The sequence below is a fragment of the Eriocheir sinensis genome, chromosome 67 (genome assembly GCF_024679095.1).
Source record: "Eriocheir sinensis breed Jianghai 21 chromosome 67, ASM2467909v1, whole genome shotgun sequence".
Taxonomy (NCBI): domain Eukaryota; kingdom Metazoa; phylum Arthropoda; class Malacostraca; order Decapoda; family Varunidae; genus Eriocheir; species Eriocheir sinensis.
The window spans coordinates 3,700,514-3,719,506 of record NC_066575.1 but is presented as its reverse complement, the minus strand read 5'-3'; the positions used below and the strand labels follow the sequence as shown (position 1 = coordinate 3,719,506).

The 18,993-nt window shown below is 42.8% G+C and overlaps 1 protein-coding gene across 3 annotated transcripts in view; it reads left to right on the top strand.

Moving 5' to 3' along the window:
* The first annotated feature begins 8,584 nt into the window (after positions 1 to 8,584).
* LOC126987959 (RNA binding protein fox-1 homolog 1-like) overlaps positions 8,585 to 18,993 on the top strand; it is a 101,442-nt gene continuing 91,033 nt past the window's right edge. For 2 of the 3 annotated variants that reach the window (XM_050845629.1, XM_050845623.1), the window contains exon 1: positions 8,585 to 8,626. In XM_050845629.1, the coding sequence (XP_050701586.1) occupies positions 8,594 to 8,626 (33 nt within the window). In that variant the 5' untranslated portion in view covers positions 8,585 to 8,593. The remainder of the gene's footprint in view (positions 8,627 to 18,993) is intronic. The other variant, XM_050845628.1, reaches the window with a different exon arrangement.

Sequence of the window (18,993 nt, the reverse complement as noted above, 5' to 3'; positions counted from 1 at the left end):
AAGCCCAGGTGAGAGGAGGATAGGTGGAGAGGTGAGGGGGTGGTGGGTAGATAGGTGGAGGGATTGGTTGACAGGTGGATGTGTGGATGAAAGAGATGGTGTTGGTGAGTAGAATATGGTCCATTGCACTTCCATGTATATTTATTTTCCTCTGTGTGTGTGTGTGTGTGTGTGTGTGTGTGTGTGTGTGTGTCCGTCCTTGGTCTTTCTTTTTGTCTGTATCCCTGTCTGTGTATATCTACCTGGGCTTTCTTTTTCTGTCTCCCTGTCTGTGTATATCTACCTGGGCTTTCTTTTTCTGTCTACCTGTCTATTTGCTCGATCTTTGTCTGTCTCACCGTATGTCTATTTAACCTGCCTGTGTTTATTTTTTGTCGTTTCTGTCTGTTTGGTCCCTTCTGTTTGTGTATGTTTATCTCCGTCTGTTTACCTGTTTGCTCTACCTGTCCCCCCTTCCCCAGGTGTCCCCATTAACCTTTGTGCACCCACTAATTGACCCATCACTCAGGGCATCACGCAGTCCCTCTTGAGACTAGCATTCTGTCAGGGTTCGAATCCCCGTGCCAACTGACCTCTTTCATATCTATCTACAAGCATACCTTTCTTACCTTATCATACCATACCAACGTACCCTAACCTACCTTACCTTACCCTACCATACCATACCTACGGACCCTACCCTACCCTACCCTACCTTACCTTACCTTACCTTGCTCTACCGTACCATACCATATCTACGTACCCTACCTTACCTTACCTTACCCTACCATACCATACCTACGTACCCTACCTTACTTTACCCTACCATACCATACCATACCTATATACCCTACCTTACCTTACCCTACCATACCATACCATACCAACGTACCCAACCTTACCCTTCCCTACCATACCATACCTACGTACCCTACCCTACCGTACCTTACCCTCGTACCCTAACCTATTTAACTTATTTACCTTACCTTACCGCACCGTATCCTTCTGCCTTACCCATTTACCCTACCTTACCCTTTTCTTTGCCTTACCTGTCTTCTTGCCTGCCTCTTGCGTCATTAATTAGGAAGGTGTTTGGTCTTCCCCTAATTGCCTTACCCACTTACCTTACCTGTTCTTGTCTTACCTGTCTTACCTACCTATCTCTTGCATCATTAGTGAGGGACGTGTTTGTTGTTGCCCTAATTGCCTTTACCTGCCTTGAGGGTAATTAGTCAAATCAATACGAAGGCAAGAGAAAGGTGTGGTCGTTTCCTGGTGCAAAGGTAAACATCCCTCACTTTCGCTTTCTTTACCTGGCTGAATTAGTAATGTGTCCTGTAACTCACCTGTACCTCACACCTTTACTTAAGAATTCGTGAGTATGGCTTGTAATAGTAGTTTTTTTGTTCTTTTTTTTCCCGCCAAGAACGGAACTCCCCCAATCAGTCAATCTTTTCTATTTAGCTTTTTCTTTTTCTACTCCGTTTTCTTTTTCCTTCACTGCCAGAAAAGAAAATTGGGACACGAACTATTCAATTATTTTATGGTCTTTTCTTTACTTCTCCTCACCTTAATATTTTCTAGTACATTTTAAGTTTACAAGAAGGAAGTAATATGTTAATGGTCTGTGGTCTAAAAAGGGACGCACGGTTAGAGAGAGAGAGAGTTGTGGTTGTTGTGGGGGTGAACTCCTTTTGATGTTGAGGTTACTTGATGGGATGGGGTGAGCGAGAACGTGGACTGAGAGAACGGAGCGGGGCGGGGCTTGGCGGTACGGTGTTGGGGAGGAAGAGGTAGGAGGAGGAGGAGGGGAAGGAGGAGGAGGAGGAGGAGGAGGAGGAAACTTGTTGGGTGTGGCGGCGAGGTAAGGAAGACATCACAGAAATAGAAAACTGTATACTCTTTGTCTTGAACAGAAATATGTAAAAAAAAAAAAAAAAAAAAAAAAAAGCTGTAATGAAAGTGTAAAAGAACAACAAAGATAACATGAAGAAAAGGAACAAGAGGAAAAGATAAGGAAATAATTGAAAATCCTAAGACGAAAAAGAAGTAGAAAAGAATAAGTAAGAAGATAACGTGTTTTTTTGTCTGTATAGGTTCTGAATGTCCCTTTGTTGTCTGTGTTTCTGTCTGTCTGTCTATCGTTCGTACTGTATGCCTATCCGTGCTGTCTATCGAGCTTCTTGTCTGTCTATCTCTCTGCCTGTCCGTCTGTCTGTTCTGTCTGGCTTTTGATTGGTCTGTAATTTTCTTTCCGTATGTCTGTCTATGTTCTGTCTGGCTTTTGATTGGTCTGTAATTTTCTTCCCGTATGGCTGTCTGTGTTCTGTCTGGCTTTCTAGTTGATTGGTCTGCGTTTTAGCTCTTTGTGGCTGACTTGGACTTTCTCGCTGCTCTGACCAACTGACTTCGTGGATATTCTTGCCTGACTTTCTGACTCTGTGGCTGACCGGCTGACACTGGTTGTTTGTGGCAGTGTTTATGGTTGTTTATATATTTTTCGCAGTACAAGAAGCAACTCAAGTCCGATAAAGATGAAACCCAAAAAGCCCGCTAATTACTGCTCCTAGAAACGGGAACAGAAAGGAGTGGCCCAAAGAGAGATCGATTTTGGCTGTTAATGGCTAAGTGTGTGGCTGTGTATGGCTAAGTGGCTGGCTGTTTATTGATGAGTGTGTGGTTGAGTGTGGTAGTTTGTGGTCATATGTGGCTGCATGTGACTGAGTTTGGCTGTTTGTGACGTAGTTCATGGCTGTATGTGGCTGAGATAATGGCTGTTTGTGGCTGAGTTTCTAGTTTTTTGTGGCTGTATGTGGCTTTCTATGGCTGAGTGACGGTGTTTTTTTATGGCTGAGTTTGTGGTCGAGTTTGTGGCTGTATGTGATCTAATTTTAGGCTTCAGTTGTGGCTTTTTGTGGCTGATTTTCTTGGCGTTTATGGCTGAATTTGTGGCTTTTTTTTTTTTTTTTTTTTTTTTTTTTTTTTTTTTTACAACAAAGGAAACAGCTCAAGGACACACAAAAAAGGAAACAATGATAAAAAAAAAAAAAAGCCCGCTACTCGCTGCTGAATTTGCGGCTGAGTGGCTGAATTTGTGGCTGTTTATGGTTGAATTTGGAGTGGTTGTTTATGGCTGAATTAGTGGTTGTTTCTGGTTGAATTTGTGGCTGAGTGACTGTTTATGGCTGAATTTCTGGCTGAGTGACTGTTTATGGCTGAATTTGTGGCTGAGTGACTGTTTATGGCTGAATTTGTGGCTGAGTGACTGTTTATGGCTGAATTTCTGGCTGAGTGACTGTTTATGGCTGAATTTGTGGCTGAGTGACTGTTTATGGCTGAATTTGTGGCTGAGTGAGTGTATATGCTGAATTTGTGGCGAGTGGCTGTGTATGGCTGATTTTGTGGCTGAGTGACTGTATGGCTGAATTTGTGGATTAATGACTGCATGGCTGAATTTGTGGCTTATTGACTGCATGGCTGAGTGACTATGGCTGAATTTGTGCCTGAGTGACTATATATGGCTGAATGTGTGGCCGAGTGACTGTTTATGGCTGAATTTGTGGATGAGTGACTGTGTGGCTGAATTTGTGGATGCGTGACTGTATGGCTGAATGTGTGGCTAAGTGACTGTTTATGGCTGAATTTGTGGCTGTTTATGGTTGAATTTGTGACTGAGTGACTATGGCTGAATGTGTGGCTAAGTGACTGTTTATGGCTGAATTTGTGGCTGTTTATGGTTGAATTTGTGACTGAGTGACTATGGCTGAATTTGTGGCTGAGTGACTTTGGCTGAATTTGTGGCTGAGTGACTATGGCTGAATTTGTGGCTGAGTGGCTGGCTGGTGGTTGTGTTCCTGAGGCGGTCTCGAGAACCTCATTTCAGCGCGGCATCAAAGTTATAATTATCAAGTCACCACAGGAAGGCGCGGCGGTCTAATAATAAGCGGCAGTATCTCATTCATTATTACCTTATTTACTCATTAACTCATACTTATAATTCATTCATTTATTCATTGACTTTTCTTTTTCTTTTTTTGGCGCTCGGTGAAAATGTCTGATTGGGTTTTGTTAGACGGACGAGCGTGAAAAAAGGAAGAAAAAGCAATGAAAACGAATTAGGAAAAAAGATTAATGGGGAAAATAGGGGAAAAAGAGTAATGGGAAAATTGGGAAAACGGAAAAAATGGGAAACATGAAAATAATGGGAAAATAGGAAAAAAATGAGAAAATAAGAAAGTATATAATGGAAAAAAATAGAAAAATGCGTAATAGGAAAACTAGGAAAAAAAAGTAATGGGAAAAATAGGGAAAATAGCAATAAGAAAATAAAAAAAAGAGAAAAAAATAAGTCAAAAAAGGTAATGAGTTTCGTATATTTTTCAAGTTAATGAGGCGAGAAAATTAAAGTCTCATCAACGAAATAAATGATGACAAGCAGTGACTGATGATGACAATGATGATGATGATGATGATTATAGTTAATAGAAGACAAAGAACGTGGAGGAATGGACTCTGGAATGTAAATACGACGGAGGAGGAGGAGGCGGAGGAAGAGGAGGAGGAGGAGGAGGAGGTGCCTGGGGCGTGGTGGATGTGGTGGTTTTTGTGGCGGAGTAAGGAACCGCAGAAGGAGGTGGAGGAGGAGGAGGGAGAAGAAGAAGAAGAAGAGGAGGAGGAAGAGGAAGGGAGTCTTTGTCCGCTAAGCCTGAGGGAGGAGGAGGAGGAGGAGGAACAGCAACAGCTCTTCTTGTGACTATTTTCGTGCACTTCCGGCTCCCTCCTCCTCCTCCTCCTGTTCCTCCTCTTCCTCCTCCTCCTTAACGAAGCAAAATAATTCAGGACAAGAGTCATAACTTCCTACTCATGACCCGGACTTAAGTGATCCTCCTCCTCCTCCTCCTCCTCCTCCTCCTCCTCCTCCTCCTTAAAGCATTAGACACACCCCTCCTTCCCCCATTCATCACTCTTCACTTCCTTCATCCACGCCATTATTCATCTTTTCTCATTCTCTTCACGCACTGTCCTCTTCTTTCCTCCCTCCATCACTCTTCCTCCTCCTCCTCCTCCTCCTCCTCCTCCTCCTCCTCCTCCTCCTCCTGGTATCAGTTCATCACGTTCCACACGACGAAAAAAATCACAATGGAAGATATATGTTAACTCATCTCTCTCTCTCTCTCTCTCTCTCTCTCTCTCTCTCTCTCTCTCTCTCTCTCTCTCTCTCTCTCTCTCTCTCTCTCTCTCTCTCTCTCTCTCTCTCTCTCTCTCTCTCTCTCTCTTTCATCTTTCCATCCTTCCTCTTCCTCCTCCTCCTCCTCCTCCTCCTCCTCCTCCTCCTCCTCCTCTTCCTCCCTCAGGGCTTAAAGAATCCTCAGACTCGTTGGCCTTAGATTACCCTCCTCTTATCTCTTTCCTCCTCCTCCTCCTCCTCCTCCTCCTCCATGGCACTGCTTCATCTGGAATTACCTGAGGCTTGCTACCTTCACCTAATTAGCTCCAGGTGTGTGTGTGTGTGTGTGTGTGTGTGTGTGTGTGTGTGTGTGTGTGTGTTTTGCTCTGATTCCGGGTTTGTTTTTCGTCATGCTTGGTTCTAATTATTTCTCTCTCTCTCTCTCTCTCTCTCTCTCTCTCTCTCTCTCTCTCTCTCTCTCTCTCTCTCTCTCTCTCTCTCTCTCTCTCTCTCTCTCTCTCTCTCTCTCTCTCTCTCTCTCTCTCTCTCTCTCTCTCTCTCTCTCTCTCTCTTTACTTCTCTTACTTTTTCTTATATTTTTTCTCCTGTTTTTTTTTTCTTATTTTCTGAACCGTCATTGCATTTCCTTTTTTTACCTGGTGACGTTTCATCTTTTCCACTCTTCCTTTTTAATCTCCCTTCCTCCTCCTCCTCCTCCTCCTCCTCCTCCTCCTCTTCTTCCGTTATCTCATATCTCCTTGCATTTAACTACCCAACCGTTTGTCATGTCTTTTCTTCCTGCATTTCTTCCTCATTCCATTATTTTTTTGCCCTTTTCATTCCACTGTTTTCCCTTCTCATCCCAATCTTTTTTTCTTTTTCTTTTTTTACTCCACGTTTTCTTTCCCCATTCCTCGTTTTTTCTCCTCATTCTTCTTCCTCTTCTTATTTCACGCTTTTTATCTTCCTCATTCCACATTTTGTCTTCTCCGTTTCTCTCTCATTCCACGTTTTCCTCTGCACAATTTCCTTCCTCATTCCACTTTTACTTATAATTATACTTTTTTTTCCTCCATTACATATTTTTCCTCTAGGTTTTCTCTCCTTCCTTTATGTTTTTCTCTTCTCTTTCACTTCTTTCTTTTTCTTCTCATTCCACTTTTTCCTCTTCATCCCACGCACTGTTTCCTCGTTTCACCATTTTTCTTTCCTCACTTTTTGTCATGCCTATACTTAACAGCCTCTCCTTCCTTTTCTTCGTCTTTTCTGCTTTCTTTTCCTCATTTTTTCCTCATTTTTTGTCTTCCCTTCCTTTTCTTCGTCTTTTTTCTTTCTTTTCCTCTCCTTACCTGTCTGTTCCTACCTTTGTTCCTCTTCCCCTTCCTTCCCTTCGTCTTTTTCTACTTTCTTTTCCTCTTCTTACCTGTCTTCCTACCTCTGTTCCTCTACCCCTTCCTTCCCTTCGTCTTTTTCTACTTTCTTTTCCTCTTCTTACCTGTCTTCCTACCTCTGTTCCTCTTCCCCTTCCTTCCCTTCGTCTTTTTCTTCTTTCTTTTCCTCTCCTTACCTGTCTGTTCCTACCTCTGTTCCTCTTCCCCTTCCTTCCCTTCGTCTTTTTCTACTTTCTTTTCCTCTCCTTACCTGTCTGTTCCTACCTCTGTTCCTCTACCCCTTCCTTCCCTTCGTCTTTTTCTACTTTCTTTTCCTCTCCTTACCTGTCTGTTCCTACCTCTGTTCCTCTTCCCCTTCCTTCCCTTCGTCTTTTTTCTACTTTCTTTTCCTCTTTTTTTTAACTGTCTGTTCCTACCTTTGTTACCCTTTCCTTTCCCTTCCCATATCGCCCACTTCTCTACTATTCCCTCCCTCTTCTTCTCTTCCTCTTCTTCTTCCTCATTTATCGTTCTCATCTCTGCACCTTTTACTTTTTTTTCCTCTGTTTTTATTTCTTTTTTTGTTGTTTGTTTGTTTGCTTGTCTCCTTCATCCTTCCACCTCATCAACTCTTTTTTTTTTTTTCTTGTCTTATCACCGTTTGTTCCTCTTCTTCCCTTTCTTTATTTCTTCGTTCCCTGTTAACCCTGATCTTTATTTTAGTCTTTTTCCACCTCCTCCTCCTCTTCTTCCTCTTCCTCCTCCCCCATACATAAATCTTCCCCCTTCCTCTATTTAAGTGGGGAAACGGGCTACATTCCCCTCTTCCCCTTCCCCTTCCTTACCTATTCCCCTCCCTTCCCCTATATCTCACCGCCCCCCCCCCCCTTTTTTTTATTGCAGCCCATACCCTTTCATCCTTACCTGCCTCTATGCTTACCTGTTTTCCCCTTCCTTTTCCTCATTTTCCTTCTTCCTTTCATTTCCTCTTTTCCTTCCTTTCATTTTCCTCTCTTACTTCTATTCCCTTGTTTACTTCCGTTCCTTTACTTTCCTTTTTTTTCCTTGCTTTTCTTCATTTTGTCATTCTTCCTCTTTTGTTTTCCTCTTTTCTATTCTTTACCATTGCTTTTTTTTCCTCTCTTACCTCCTGTTTCCTTGTTTTCATTCTTTCTTTACTTCTCTTCTTTTCCTTCCTTTTCTACATTTTTTCTTTTTCTAATTTTTTTACTTTCCTCTGTTTCCTTGTTTTCTTCCCTTCCTTTACTTACCTTGTTTTCCTTCCTTTTCTTCATCTATTTTCTTTCTTTTTCTAATTTGTTTACATTCCTCTGTTTCCTTGTTTTCTTCCCTTCCTTTACTTACCTTCTTTTCCTTCCTTTTCTTCATCTTTTCTTTCTTTTTCTAATTTGTTTACCTTCGTTTGTTTCTGCCTTTGTTTTCCCTTTCCCTTCATTTCCTTTTCACCATCACCCATTTCTCTACCATTCCCTTCCTTTCCATTATCACCCAAACACCATCACCACCACTATCATCATTCCCCCCCTTACACCATATTCATCACCACCTCTATACCAATCCTTTCCACTATATCAAACTGATCATCACAGCTCACCTCCACCTTATCCAACACCACTTCAGACTTCCACTACCCCCAACAACACCACCTCCATAAATTCCCTCCCTTCCCCACTACCACCACCATCACCACCACCAGTTACATCACCACCACCACCACCTCCTCCTCCTTAGCAACTCATTCATCACCACCACCACCACCACCGACGCGACTAACTGCCACGCCGACCCCAAAACCCAAACACACTCCACCTCCACCACCACCTCCACCTCAGCACTAGTCCACAGGGTACACGCTTGACACAGTAGCCACAGGACCCCCTCTCTTTGCCAAACAAGGACACGCACTCTGCACTCACCACCACCACCACGCCCGACGGTAAGGGGGTGAGAGGGTCAGTCAGTCTTTCGGGAGCGGTGTTGTGGTGGTGGTGGTGTTGGTGTTGAGTCAGTTTGTGCATTGGAAGTGTCTCGTGTGGTGTTGGTGGTGATAGTGGTGATGATGATGGTGATGGTGTACGATAGTGATGAGGTGAGTTTGTGTGTGTGAGAGAGAGAGAGAGAGAGAGAGAGTGCAGCCAACAGTGAACGATCAGTGACTCAAAGTAGAAAAAAAAGAGAGAGAGAGAGAGAGAGAGAGAGAGAGAGTTACATAAGCACAGTGCAGCCAACAGTGAACGATCAGTGACTCAGAAGTAGAGAAAAAAAGATGACGAGACCGATAAGAGAGAGAGAGAGAGAGAGAGAGAGAGTTTCCCTCCTCCTCGTCTTCCTCTCGATGTTGTCAATACAGGGAACAAGAGGCTTTTCCAGACACGTCATAAGATTACGCTCCTCCTCCTCCTCCTCCTCCTCCTCCTCCTAGCTCCAATTTCTATCCTACACTCTTCCTTCCGCGTCCTATTTCGCCTGACTTTCTTTTTCTCTTATCCTCCTCCTCCTCCTCCTCCTCCTCCTTTTCCTTCTTTCATCTTCTTCCTCTGTCCTAGCCCGCATGTCTTTCTCCTTCATCTATTCTGCTCCTTTACCTCCCCCTTCATCATCTCTTTTTCCTCTTCCTTTTCTCCTTCCCTTCATTCTTTTTTCCTTCACATTTTTTTTTTTTGCGTTCGTGTTTTCTTTCCTTTCCTCTTGCTTTGTTTTCGCTTTTCCCCTCTTCCTCTTTTCCTTTTTCTTTTTTTTCTATTTCCATTCTCTTCCTTCTGTTATATCTGCAATTCCTCTTACATCGCTGTCCATTTCCTCTTCTTCCTTCCTCTTCGTCTGGTAATTTTCCTCTTCCCTCTTTGGTCTCGTATGCTTTTCTTTCCTCCTCCTATCCCTCTCTTTGTCCTCCTCTCCTCTTGCTATCCCTCTTCTTCCTCTTCCTCTTCCTCTTTTTCCCCCTCACTTCGTCGTATGTTCAACGCTTCACTTTGATCTCTTGTGCCTCGCTTTGTCCTCTTTCCTCTTCCTCTTCCTCCTCCTCCTCCTCCTCCTCTTTCCTCTTCCTCCTCCTCCTCTTTCTCACTTCTTCCCCGGAGGTTTGTTGCGCAATCACGAGTTCATAAAGAAACAGAAGAGACACACAGAGAGAGAGAGAGAGAGAGAGAGAGAGAGAGAGAGAGAGTGTCATGCGTTGCAGTGTTGTTAGTGTTATTTTTTGTTGTTGTTTTTCCTTAGGTGTTGAAAGGTGTTGCAGGTGTTGTTTGGAGAGAGAGAGAGAGAGAGAGAGAGAGAGAGAGAGAGAGATTAGAAGTTTAACGGAGAGGGAAAGTCTTAAAACACACACACACACACACACACACACACACACACACACACACACACACACACACACACACATAAAGGTTGAAAATCACTTTAACCTTTCCTAATAGAGCCTTTTAAAATAATGGCAATGGTGGTAGTTTTTATAGTAGTAGTCGTGATGGTGGTGGTAGTGATGGTGGTGGTGGTGGGTGGGTAGGTGGTGAAGGTGACAGGTTATGCTGATGAGGTATTTGGGGCAGGTGAGGGGGGGAGGGGGGGGAGAGGATCGTGACTTTGCGCCCTTGACACCTTCCTCTCTTCCCTCCTTTCCTCCCCCTCTCCCCTCTTCCTCTCCGACCTCCATCACTAACCTCCTCCTCCACCTCCTCCTGTCTTTCATTTTCACTCGTCCACCTCCTCCACCCACTTCCTCTTCTTCCACTTTATTCATGTCATTCTTCCTCTCCTTTTCCCTTCATCCTCTCCACCCTTCTCCTGTTTTTCATTTCCACTCTCTTTCTTTACCTTTTCTGTGAGTTATTCTCCCCTACTTCATTCTTCCTTCCTTCATTACTTCTATTCTTTCATATCCATTCTCCCACCTTTCTTTTCCTTATTTTTACACTTGCTAACCTTTCCTGCATTTCCTTCTTTTCCTTTTCCCTCTTTCTTTACCTTGTCTGTGAGTCATTCTTCCCTATCTCATTCTTCCCTCCTTCATTCTACTTTCACATCCATTCTTTCACCTACCTCTCTTTTCCTTATTTTTACACTTGCTAACCTTTCCTGCATTTCCTTCTTTTCCTTTTCCCTCTTCCTTTATCTCACCATTATCATCTTTTCCTCTGTCAGTCCTTTCTTCCTTCCCTCCCTCACCCATTTTCTTACACCACTTGACTGCCTTCCTTACCCTTTTCCCTTCTCTCCCTCCCTTCCTACCTCTTCTTATACCTCTCTTGTTGACCTCCCCTTCTCCTTATTCCCTCTCTCCTCTCCCTGACTATATCTCCCCTATTTCTTTCTCTCTTCCTTAGCTTTTCCCTCTCCTCCCTTCCTTACCCTTCTTATACCTCTCTTTTTGACCTCCCCTTCTCCTCATTCCCTCTCTCCTCTCCCTGCCTGTATCTCCCCTTTTTCTTTCTCTTCTTTCCTTAGCTGTGTCTCCCCTCCTTCCCTCCTTCCTCCTCTCCCTGGCTATGCCCCCCCTCTCTCCTCCTTCCATCCCTACCTGTATCTCACGTGCAAATTAGTGCCACAATTTCCTCCATTTTCACACCTGAGTGCGTCCGGCATGATGGTTCGCCTTCGACATTTAACGTTTCAATCCGCCAAGCGTGAGAAGCGAAGCCCAAAACACGCCCAAAGGCTCTGAAGGCACAAGGTGATCAGAGGCGAGGAGGAGAAGGGAAAACGAGCGAGTCTGCGTTAAGTGAATAAGCAAACACGGAGGAAAAATCTTATAGCGTGGGAATTGATAAGTTTAGAGCGCCATCTCGCCCGGAAAGGAAGGTTAAGTAAGGTGGCAGGAGTTTATGAAGTGTAGAAAATTTCCCCACTTCGCCAAATATTGAGAAAATGATCATGGCGGGAATTGGACAGTAGAACAAGAAACTATTGATGCGAGTAATGGAAAAAACGCGTTCCTTATAAGTAGTGTGATTTGCACTTCCTAATATGAGACAGCAGGTAACGGTGTGAAATTATTAAAAGATTAGCCAGGTGTTATGGAGTGAATTAATAACAAGTAACAAAGCGAAACTAAAAGACAATGAAATCTACACACGAATGACCGAAGCAGCAATCGAACAGTAGAAAGACAGAGCAAATATTGATTCAAGTAATGAAAAAAAAACTCGTTTCTTCTAAGTAATGTGATTTGCGCTTCCTAATAAGAGACACCAGGTAACTTTGTGTTGCCAGAAGTTAAACGAAAGTGGAATTATTAAAAGACTAGCCAGGTGATATCATACAAGAAATTAATAAAGAGTACAGTTAACAAAACAATACTTAAACACAATGAAACTTAAACACACACATAAATGACCGTGGCAGCATTTGAACTGTATAAAGACAAAAAGCAAATATTGATTCAAGTAATGGAAAAAAAAACTCGTTCCTTCTAAGTAATGTGATTTGCGCTTCCTAATATGAAACACCAGGTAACTTTGTGGAGCCAGAAGTTACAAAAGTGAAGCTATTAAAAGGTGTTAATGTGAAAGGTGATTATACAGGTGATTACAGGTGATAATATGAAATGAATTAGCAAAACACACAGGTAACAAAGCAAGACTAAAACACAATGAAACTCAAACACACACATAAATGACCGAGGTAGCTATTGAACATTAGAAAGACAAAAAAGAAATACAAGTAATAGAAAAACTCGTTCTTTACAAGTATAATGATTTGCTCTTCCTAATATGATACAACAGCAGGTAACTTTGTGTAGCCTGTAGTTAAACAAGACTGAAAAATGTAGAAAAAAACACAAGGTAGAGCGAATTGATAAAAAAAGGTCACAGGTAACATAACGGAACCTAAACACAATGGAACTTACACAAAAAAAAAACACGTTATAACTAGCGTGTCAAAACGTTATAACTAGCGTGTCACTACCTCCTCCATCACCAGAGCCAGCAGCAAGTCACAGCCAAGAGAAGATAAAAAGAGGGAAAAAAGAAGAAGAAAAAAAGGGAAAGAACAAAAGAGGGAGCGAAAGTAGAAAAAAAAGAGGAAAGAAAAAAATGAAAAGCAAGAAAAGGGAGAGAAAAAAAGTACCCGTGTGGAAGTTGGTGATTAGGAAAAAAAAAGTGTTAGTTATACAAAGAGATTTAATTAGTCACGCAGCATGGCATTTACGTTTATCAATACACAAGTCTTCATTGGTGAGAAGGTGGAGGAGGAGGAGGAGGAAAGACAGAAAGGGTAGTTGAGAATGCGGCAATGTAACCAGAAGAGTATCAAGTAAAAGAAGAAGAAGAAGAAGAGAAATGAAGATACTTGTGGAGGAAGGCGGCGTAAGAGGAGGAAAGTAGAGCTATTGTCAGACTGTGGAGGAAGAGGAGGAGGAGGAAGAGGAAGAGGAGAGGTCCATGTTTAGCAGAGCCGCGGGGAGTGAAGTGAAGCATGTCGTACCCTCAAGTCTGGCAGTAGTAGTAGTAGTAATAGTAGTAGTAGTAGTAGAAGTAGTAGTAGTAATTGTTTTTGTTTACCAGCCGCGCTTGGGATATGTTACTATTTTATTTATCTTTCTGTTGTTAAAGTAGTATTGTTATTGGTAGTCGTAATAGTAGTAGTAGTAGTAGTAGTAGTAGATATTACAGACAGACAGACAGACGGTGTAGAGACAGGGACATTAAGAGAGGAGACAAATTTACCTGTTCTTCCTCGCCAAACAAAGCAGGTGACCTTACCCACACACCTGGCGCCCCCACCTTTGTCTCGCCGCCGCCACAGCTGTGAATACGCAACGAACTCTCACTTTTTGCATCTTATATTTTCGTTTCATATTCCCGGCACCCAAAAATTCGCTCCCTGGTTCCTTTCCTCTCCTATATTTTTTTTCCCTCCCTATAACTAATTAACTAACTAACTTACTACTACTACTACTACTACTACTACTACTACTGCTACTGCTACTACTATTACTGCTACTACTACTACTTATTCTTCCTCTTCCTCCTCTCATCTCTGCTCTGACCCCCTCATCCCTCCCCTTTCCCTCCCCCTCGCCCCCCCAACATATCTACCTACCTGTCTCATTTGTTACCTGTATAGAACCCGTTGATTATCACATGTAATTAACCTCATTTTTTCTCTCTTTGCAGGTGAGTGTTTGAGAGTGCAGGTGTGATGGTGTGTCCAGGTGAAGGGAGCGTGTTGTGTGAGTACTATACAGAGAGAGAGAGGGAGAGAGAGACAGAAAGGTTAGATTTATGAGGCCGTGTAAAAAGTGGATATAAAAGTGAAATACAGATCCTTTTTATACACGAACGAGGAAGCAGTTTGAGGTGACGGAGTGCAAAGGTGGAAGAGGAAGACCAAGTGGAGATAGGTAGGCCAGGTGGAGGAGGAGGAAGTAGAAGTAGGTAGGTCGGCCAGGTAACGTCACAGTAGCTACCTGGCGAGCGACGCGTGGAATCAAAAAGGTCAGGATGGAACAAGGAACACATCTCTTACCTTACGTAGCTGTTACCTGGGGACGCGAAGGTCATTGTGGAGGCTGATTAATAGAGTTCCAGGTGAGGTTGACAGGTGTTTCGTTGACGTAATGTTGTGATATGCGAGTTGAACGGAACCTTGACAGTTTGTGGGAGTGGGAGTGGAGCGAAGCACGAGTGGAGGAGTTGATTGAGTGATGCAAGGTTGTCAATTGGAATGATTGCATAACGCTGCGAGATGAAAGTTTAAAGAAGCCCGTGTTTAAATTAGTGAATAGTATAGATTTTCCTGTGATTACTCAATGTTGTGTTATTAAAGTTTAACGAAGCCGTGGCGAAGTTTGTGGATAGTGTAGTGTTAGTGTTCAGGAAGCAGTTAGTGGCGCAGCGAAGTTAATTGATGAAGTTGTATTGTAGATGATGAAGTCCAGTGCTGATATATGAAAGTTTAAAGAAGCATTGCCAAACTTCGTGAACAGTGGAGTAGTGTTAGTGTTAAAGAAGTGGTTAATATCACAGCGAAGTTAATTGATGAAGTTATATTGTAGATTATGAAGTCCAGTGCTGTGATGTGAAGAATTTAACGAAGCATTGCCAAACTTAGTGAACAGTGGAGTAGTGTTAGTGTTACAGAAGTGGTTAGTGGCGTAGCGAAGTTAATTGATGAAGTTGTATTGTAGATTATGAAGTACAGTTCTGTGATGAGAAAAGTTTAACGACGCATTGACAAAGTTAGTGAGTAGAGGTGCAGTGTTAGTGATGAAGAAGCGGTTAGTGAATCAAGCCACAGTGAAGTTAGTTTAAGTTTTATGTTAGGAAGTTTTATGTATTATCAAGTACAGTGATTACATAATGTTCTGATTTTAAAGTTTAACGAAGCCATTCCAAAGTTAGTGAGGAAGAGGCGGTTAGTGTATCAAGGCACAGTGAAGCTAAATGAAGTTTTAAGTTCGGAAGTTTTACGTAGTGTCAAGTGGAATGATTACATAATGTTCTGATATGAAAGTCTAACGAACCCATTCCAAAGTTAGTGAGTAGTGGTGTAGTGTTAGTGAGAAAGAAGTGGTTAGTGTATCGAAGCCCAGTGAAGTTAGTTGATAAAGTACAGATTGTAAAGTGCATTGATTACATAATGATCCGCTTTGAAAGTTTAACGCAGCCGTGCCAAAGTTAGTGAATAGAGGTGCAGCTTTAGTCAGAAAGAACCGGTTAGTGAATGATTAAAGCACAACGGAGTAATTGTTTAATGGAGTTTTGCAAGATTGGCAAGTTCAATAATTAAGCGTAATATGCAAGTTTACAGAGCCATCGCAGTTCCTGTCGTGTTAATGGAGCTGTTAGGATATCGAGGCAAAGTGGACTTGATTATTGGAGTTTGAAGAGAGAGAAGCACATTTTTAGCTAACGAAATGTAATATGCAAGTGTATTAATAGCGAGGGCATGATGGGGTTGCTACTGTTAAAATCATGTATATTTCAGCGAAGCAAAGTGCATTGGAGAGGCGAATCAATAGAGTTTGTCGCTGAAATTTCTGTCACGTGATTCTTTTGTGTTGATATGCAAGTTAACGCGGCCCGGGGCGGAGTGAGTAAAAATAGTCTTGCAGTGTTACGGGAAAAGCTAAAACACGGCCGGGGCAGAGTTTGTGAAAATAGTTATTGTGTTATGGAAAAATTAAAACACGGACATGATAGTTAATGAAAATAGTATTGTAGTATTATGGAAAAATTAAAACACGGACATGATAGTTAATGAAAATAGTATTGCAGAGTTATGGAAAAGTTAACACACAGACATGATAGTTAATGAAAATAGTATTGCAGAGTTATGAAAAAGTTAACACAGACATGATAGTTAATGAAAATGATGTAGGGATAGTGTAAAAAATGATTATATGTGAATTCCCGCCTCTGTTTTTCATTTCCACTCCTCCACCTACCTGTATACTCCCTCTTTCTTTACTTTTTTTTATATGCCATTCCCTTATTCCGCTGTCTTCATTCCTCCTTCCTTCATTCTTATTTTCTTTCATTTCCTTTACCTTTCCATCTACCCATCCGTTTCCTTTCTTTACACATGCTAACCTAACTTTCCCTGCATTTTCTTCTTCACCAATTATTCATCTTCCCTCTACGCCATCCCCTTATTCCGCTCTATCTTCATTCCTCCTTCATTCTTATTTTCTTTCATTTCCTCTCTTCTACCTCTCCATCTACCCATCATTTTCCTTTCTTTACACATGCTAACCTAACCTTCCCTGCATTTTCTTCTTCACCAAATATACTAACTTCCCCTCTAATACCTTTTTTCCTTTCTACCTTGTGATGTCCCCAACCGAGCTCCTTCATAGCGTAACCTTCCAGTCTGTCACCACGCACATTTACACGAGCGAGCGGTCCGTCACACGCGATCATCCAAGTTTGCGAGGAAGTTAGCCGGTCCGATGCGAAGTTGTGAAGTTAGTGGAGTGTGCAGACCCTTTGCGTGACTGGAGCGAGCGAGAGTCCGAAATGAAAGTGATAGTTGGTCCTTTTTGTGTGAGTTTTGATGAGATTAACGAGCACCGTCTGTCTGGCTGGACCTATCTACCTGTCAATTTACCTGTCTGACTGTCGATCTGTGTCTGCCTTATCTAGAACCATCTCTATCCATTTATTTGTTTTTTTACCTGTTTGCCTGTTTGTTTCTACCTGTTTTTACCTGTTTATATCTGTTTTTACATGTTTGCCTGTTTATTTATACCTTGTTATGTCTCTGTCTTATCTATGTAATTATCTCCATTTATTCACTGATATTATTGCACCTACTTATCTATCTCCATCCATTAATTTATCTATCTGTCTATCTATTTAACCATCTCTATCTCCATCCATTCATTTATATAACCTATTTATCTATTTATCAGTAAGGTGACATCATCCTTCAGTTTCAATATATTATCCATCTATCCATCCATTTGTTCATTTATACCTCCATCTATTCGATTTATCTCACTGAATAGACAAATCTCAAAATGTATATCAAACACTATCAACAAATCATCAACCATCTCAAAATCTACCTGTGTCACTATCTGTCCATCCATCTATGTCTGTCTACTTCTTTCCACGCGATGCAGGAATAGACTTTTAACACTGGAAAAGACAGGTAGCAGTGTAATAGACAGGTGAGCCAGGTAAAGAACTCCCTAACAACCAGGATTAGACATGAGGAGTGTGTGTGTGTGTGTGTGTGTGTGTGTGTGTGTGTGTGTGTGTGTGTGTGTGTGTGTGTGTGTGTGTGTGGCGGTCCTGGCTACATTTCGGGGGAAGGTGAACGGGTACAAGCCAGCCCCTTGGCATGCATGGTGGTGGTTGCAGTCTGGTTCCCACTCTCTCTCTCTCTCTCTCTCTCTCTCTCTCTCTCTCTCTCTCTCTCTCTCTCTCTCTCTCTCTCTCTCTCTCTCTCTCTCTCTCTCTCTCCTCCCTTTTTTCTTGACTTCGAAGGTCATTGCTTTGGGAAAGTTGAGAATTAAGAGGGAAAGGGAGAAAGTGTGAATTTTGGGCACAGGAGAGAGAGAGAGGGAGGGGAGGGGAAGGGAAGGGAAGGGGAGAGAGAAATACAAGAGTAGAAAGAAAACACGCACACACACACACACACACACACACACACACACACAAAACGTTGCATAATCACCACACCACCCCACGTTGCCGTCTCTCTCTCTCTCTCTCTCTCTCTCTCTCTCTCTCTCTCTCTCTCTCTCTCTCTCTCTCTCGCGCTCTCTCTCTCTCTCTCTCTCTCTCTCTCTCTCCGCATTTGTCCATTATTCCTCACACACACACACACACACACACACACACACACACACACACACACACACACACACACACACACACCTTTCCGTCTTCCCTTTCTCAGGTGGCAGAAAGACAGGTGAGCAGGATAACATTAATTACCCGACTTTTACCAATCAATTCACCTGCCGGGAGAATGGGGTGACGCCTGTTGCTTTCCCTTTCTCTTATTTGTATTCTCTCTCTCTCTCTCTCTCTCTCTCTCTCTCTCTCTCTCTCTCTCTCTCTCTCTCTCTCTCTCTCTCTCTCTCTCTCTCTCTCTCTCTCTCTCGTACGCCGGTCACACCATCCTTCAGCTCATGTTACACACACACACACACACACACACACACACACACACACACACACACACACATGTATACCAACACCATTGAAACCCCTTCCCCTCCCCTTCAAACATTCCCTTCACATCCCCTCTTCCTCTCCTCTACCCTCCCCCCTCCGTCCCATCTCTTCGACCTCCTCCTCCTCCTCCTCTTCCTCTTCGGCCTTGTTAAATGTTTTCCTCTATTTGTCTTCCTCATTCTCTACCTCCGCGTCGTAGTTTCTCCTCCTCCTCCTCCTCCTCCTCCTCCTTGGCAGCTATTCACATACGCATTCCCACTCCATTCCCATCCTCGCGCCTGGAATCATAGGAGGCAAGAAGTATGCTTTCTCTCTCTCTCTCTCTCTCTCTCTCTCTCTCTCTCTCTCTCTCTCTCTCTCTCTCTCTCTCTCTCTCTCTCTCTCTCTCTCTCTCTCTCTCTCTCTCTCATCTAATCCTCTATTCATCTATTCGACCGTATTTTTTTTATCCCATTCTCCTACCAGTATAATCTCTCCCTTCCTCCCTCCTCCTCCCTCTCCTCTTCTCTCCATCTCTCCCTCCGTCCTGTTGTCTTCTTTCCCTCTGCCCACCATTTGCTTTTATCCTCTTCCTCCATCCGTCTCTCCATCCTCCCTCCCCTTCCTCCCTCTTCTGTTCTTGCCTCCCTTCTTTCCTCTCCTCCATATTCATCCTAAGCTCCCTAGTCTGCCCTCTTTTTCCTTCTTTATCTCTTCTATCTCCCTTCTTCCGTTCTCCTTTTCTACTTCCGTTTTTCCTTTCTTTATTTCATACCTTCCTTTTTTTCCTTTCTCCTTTTTACCTCCCTTTTCCCATTCTTACTTTCCTCTCTATCTCCCTCTCTTG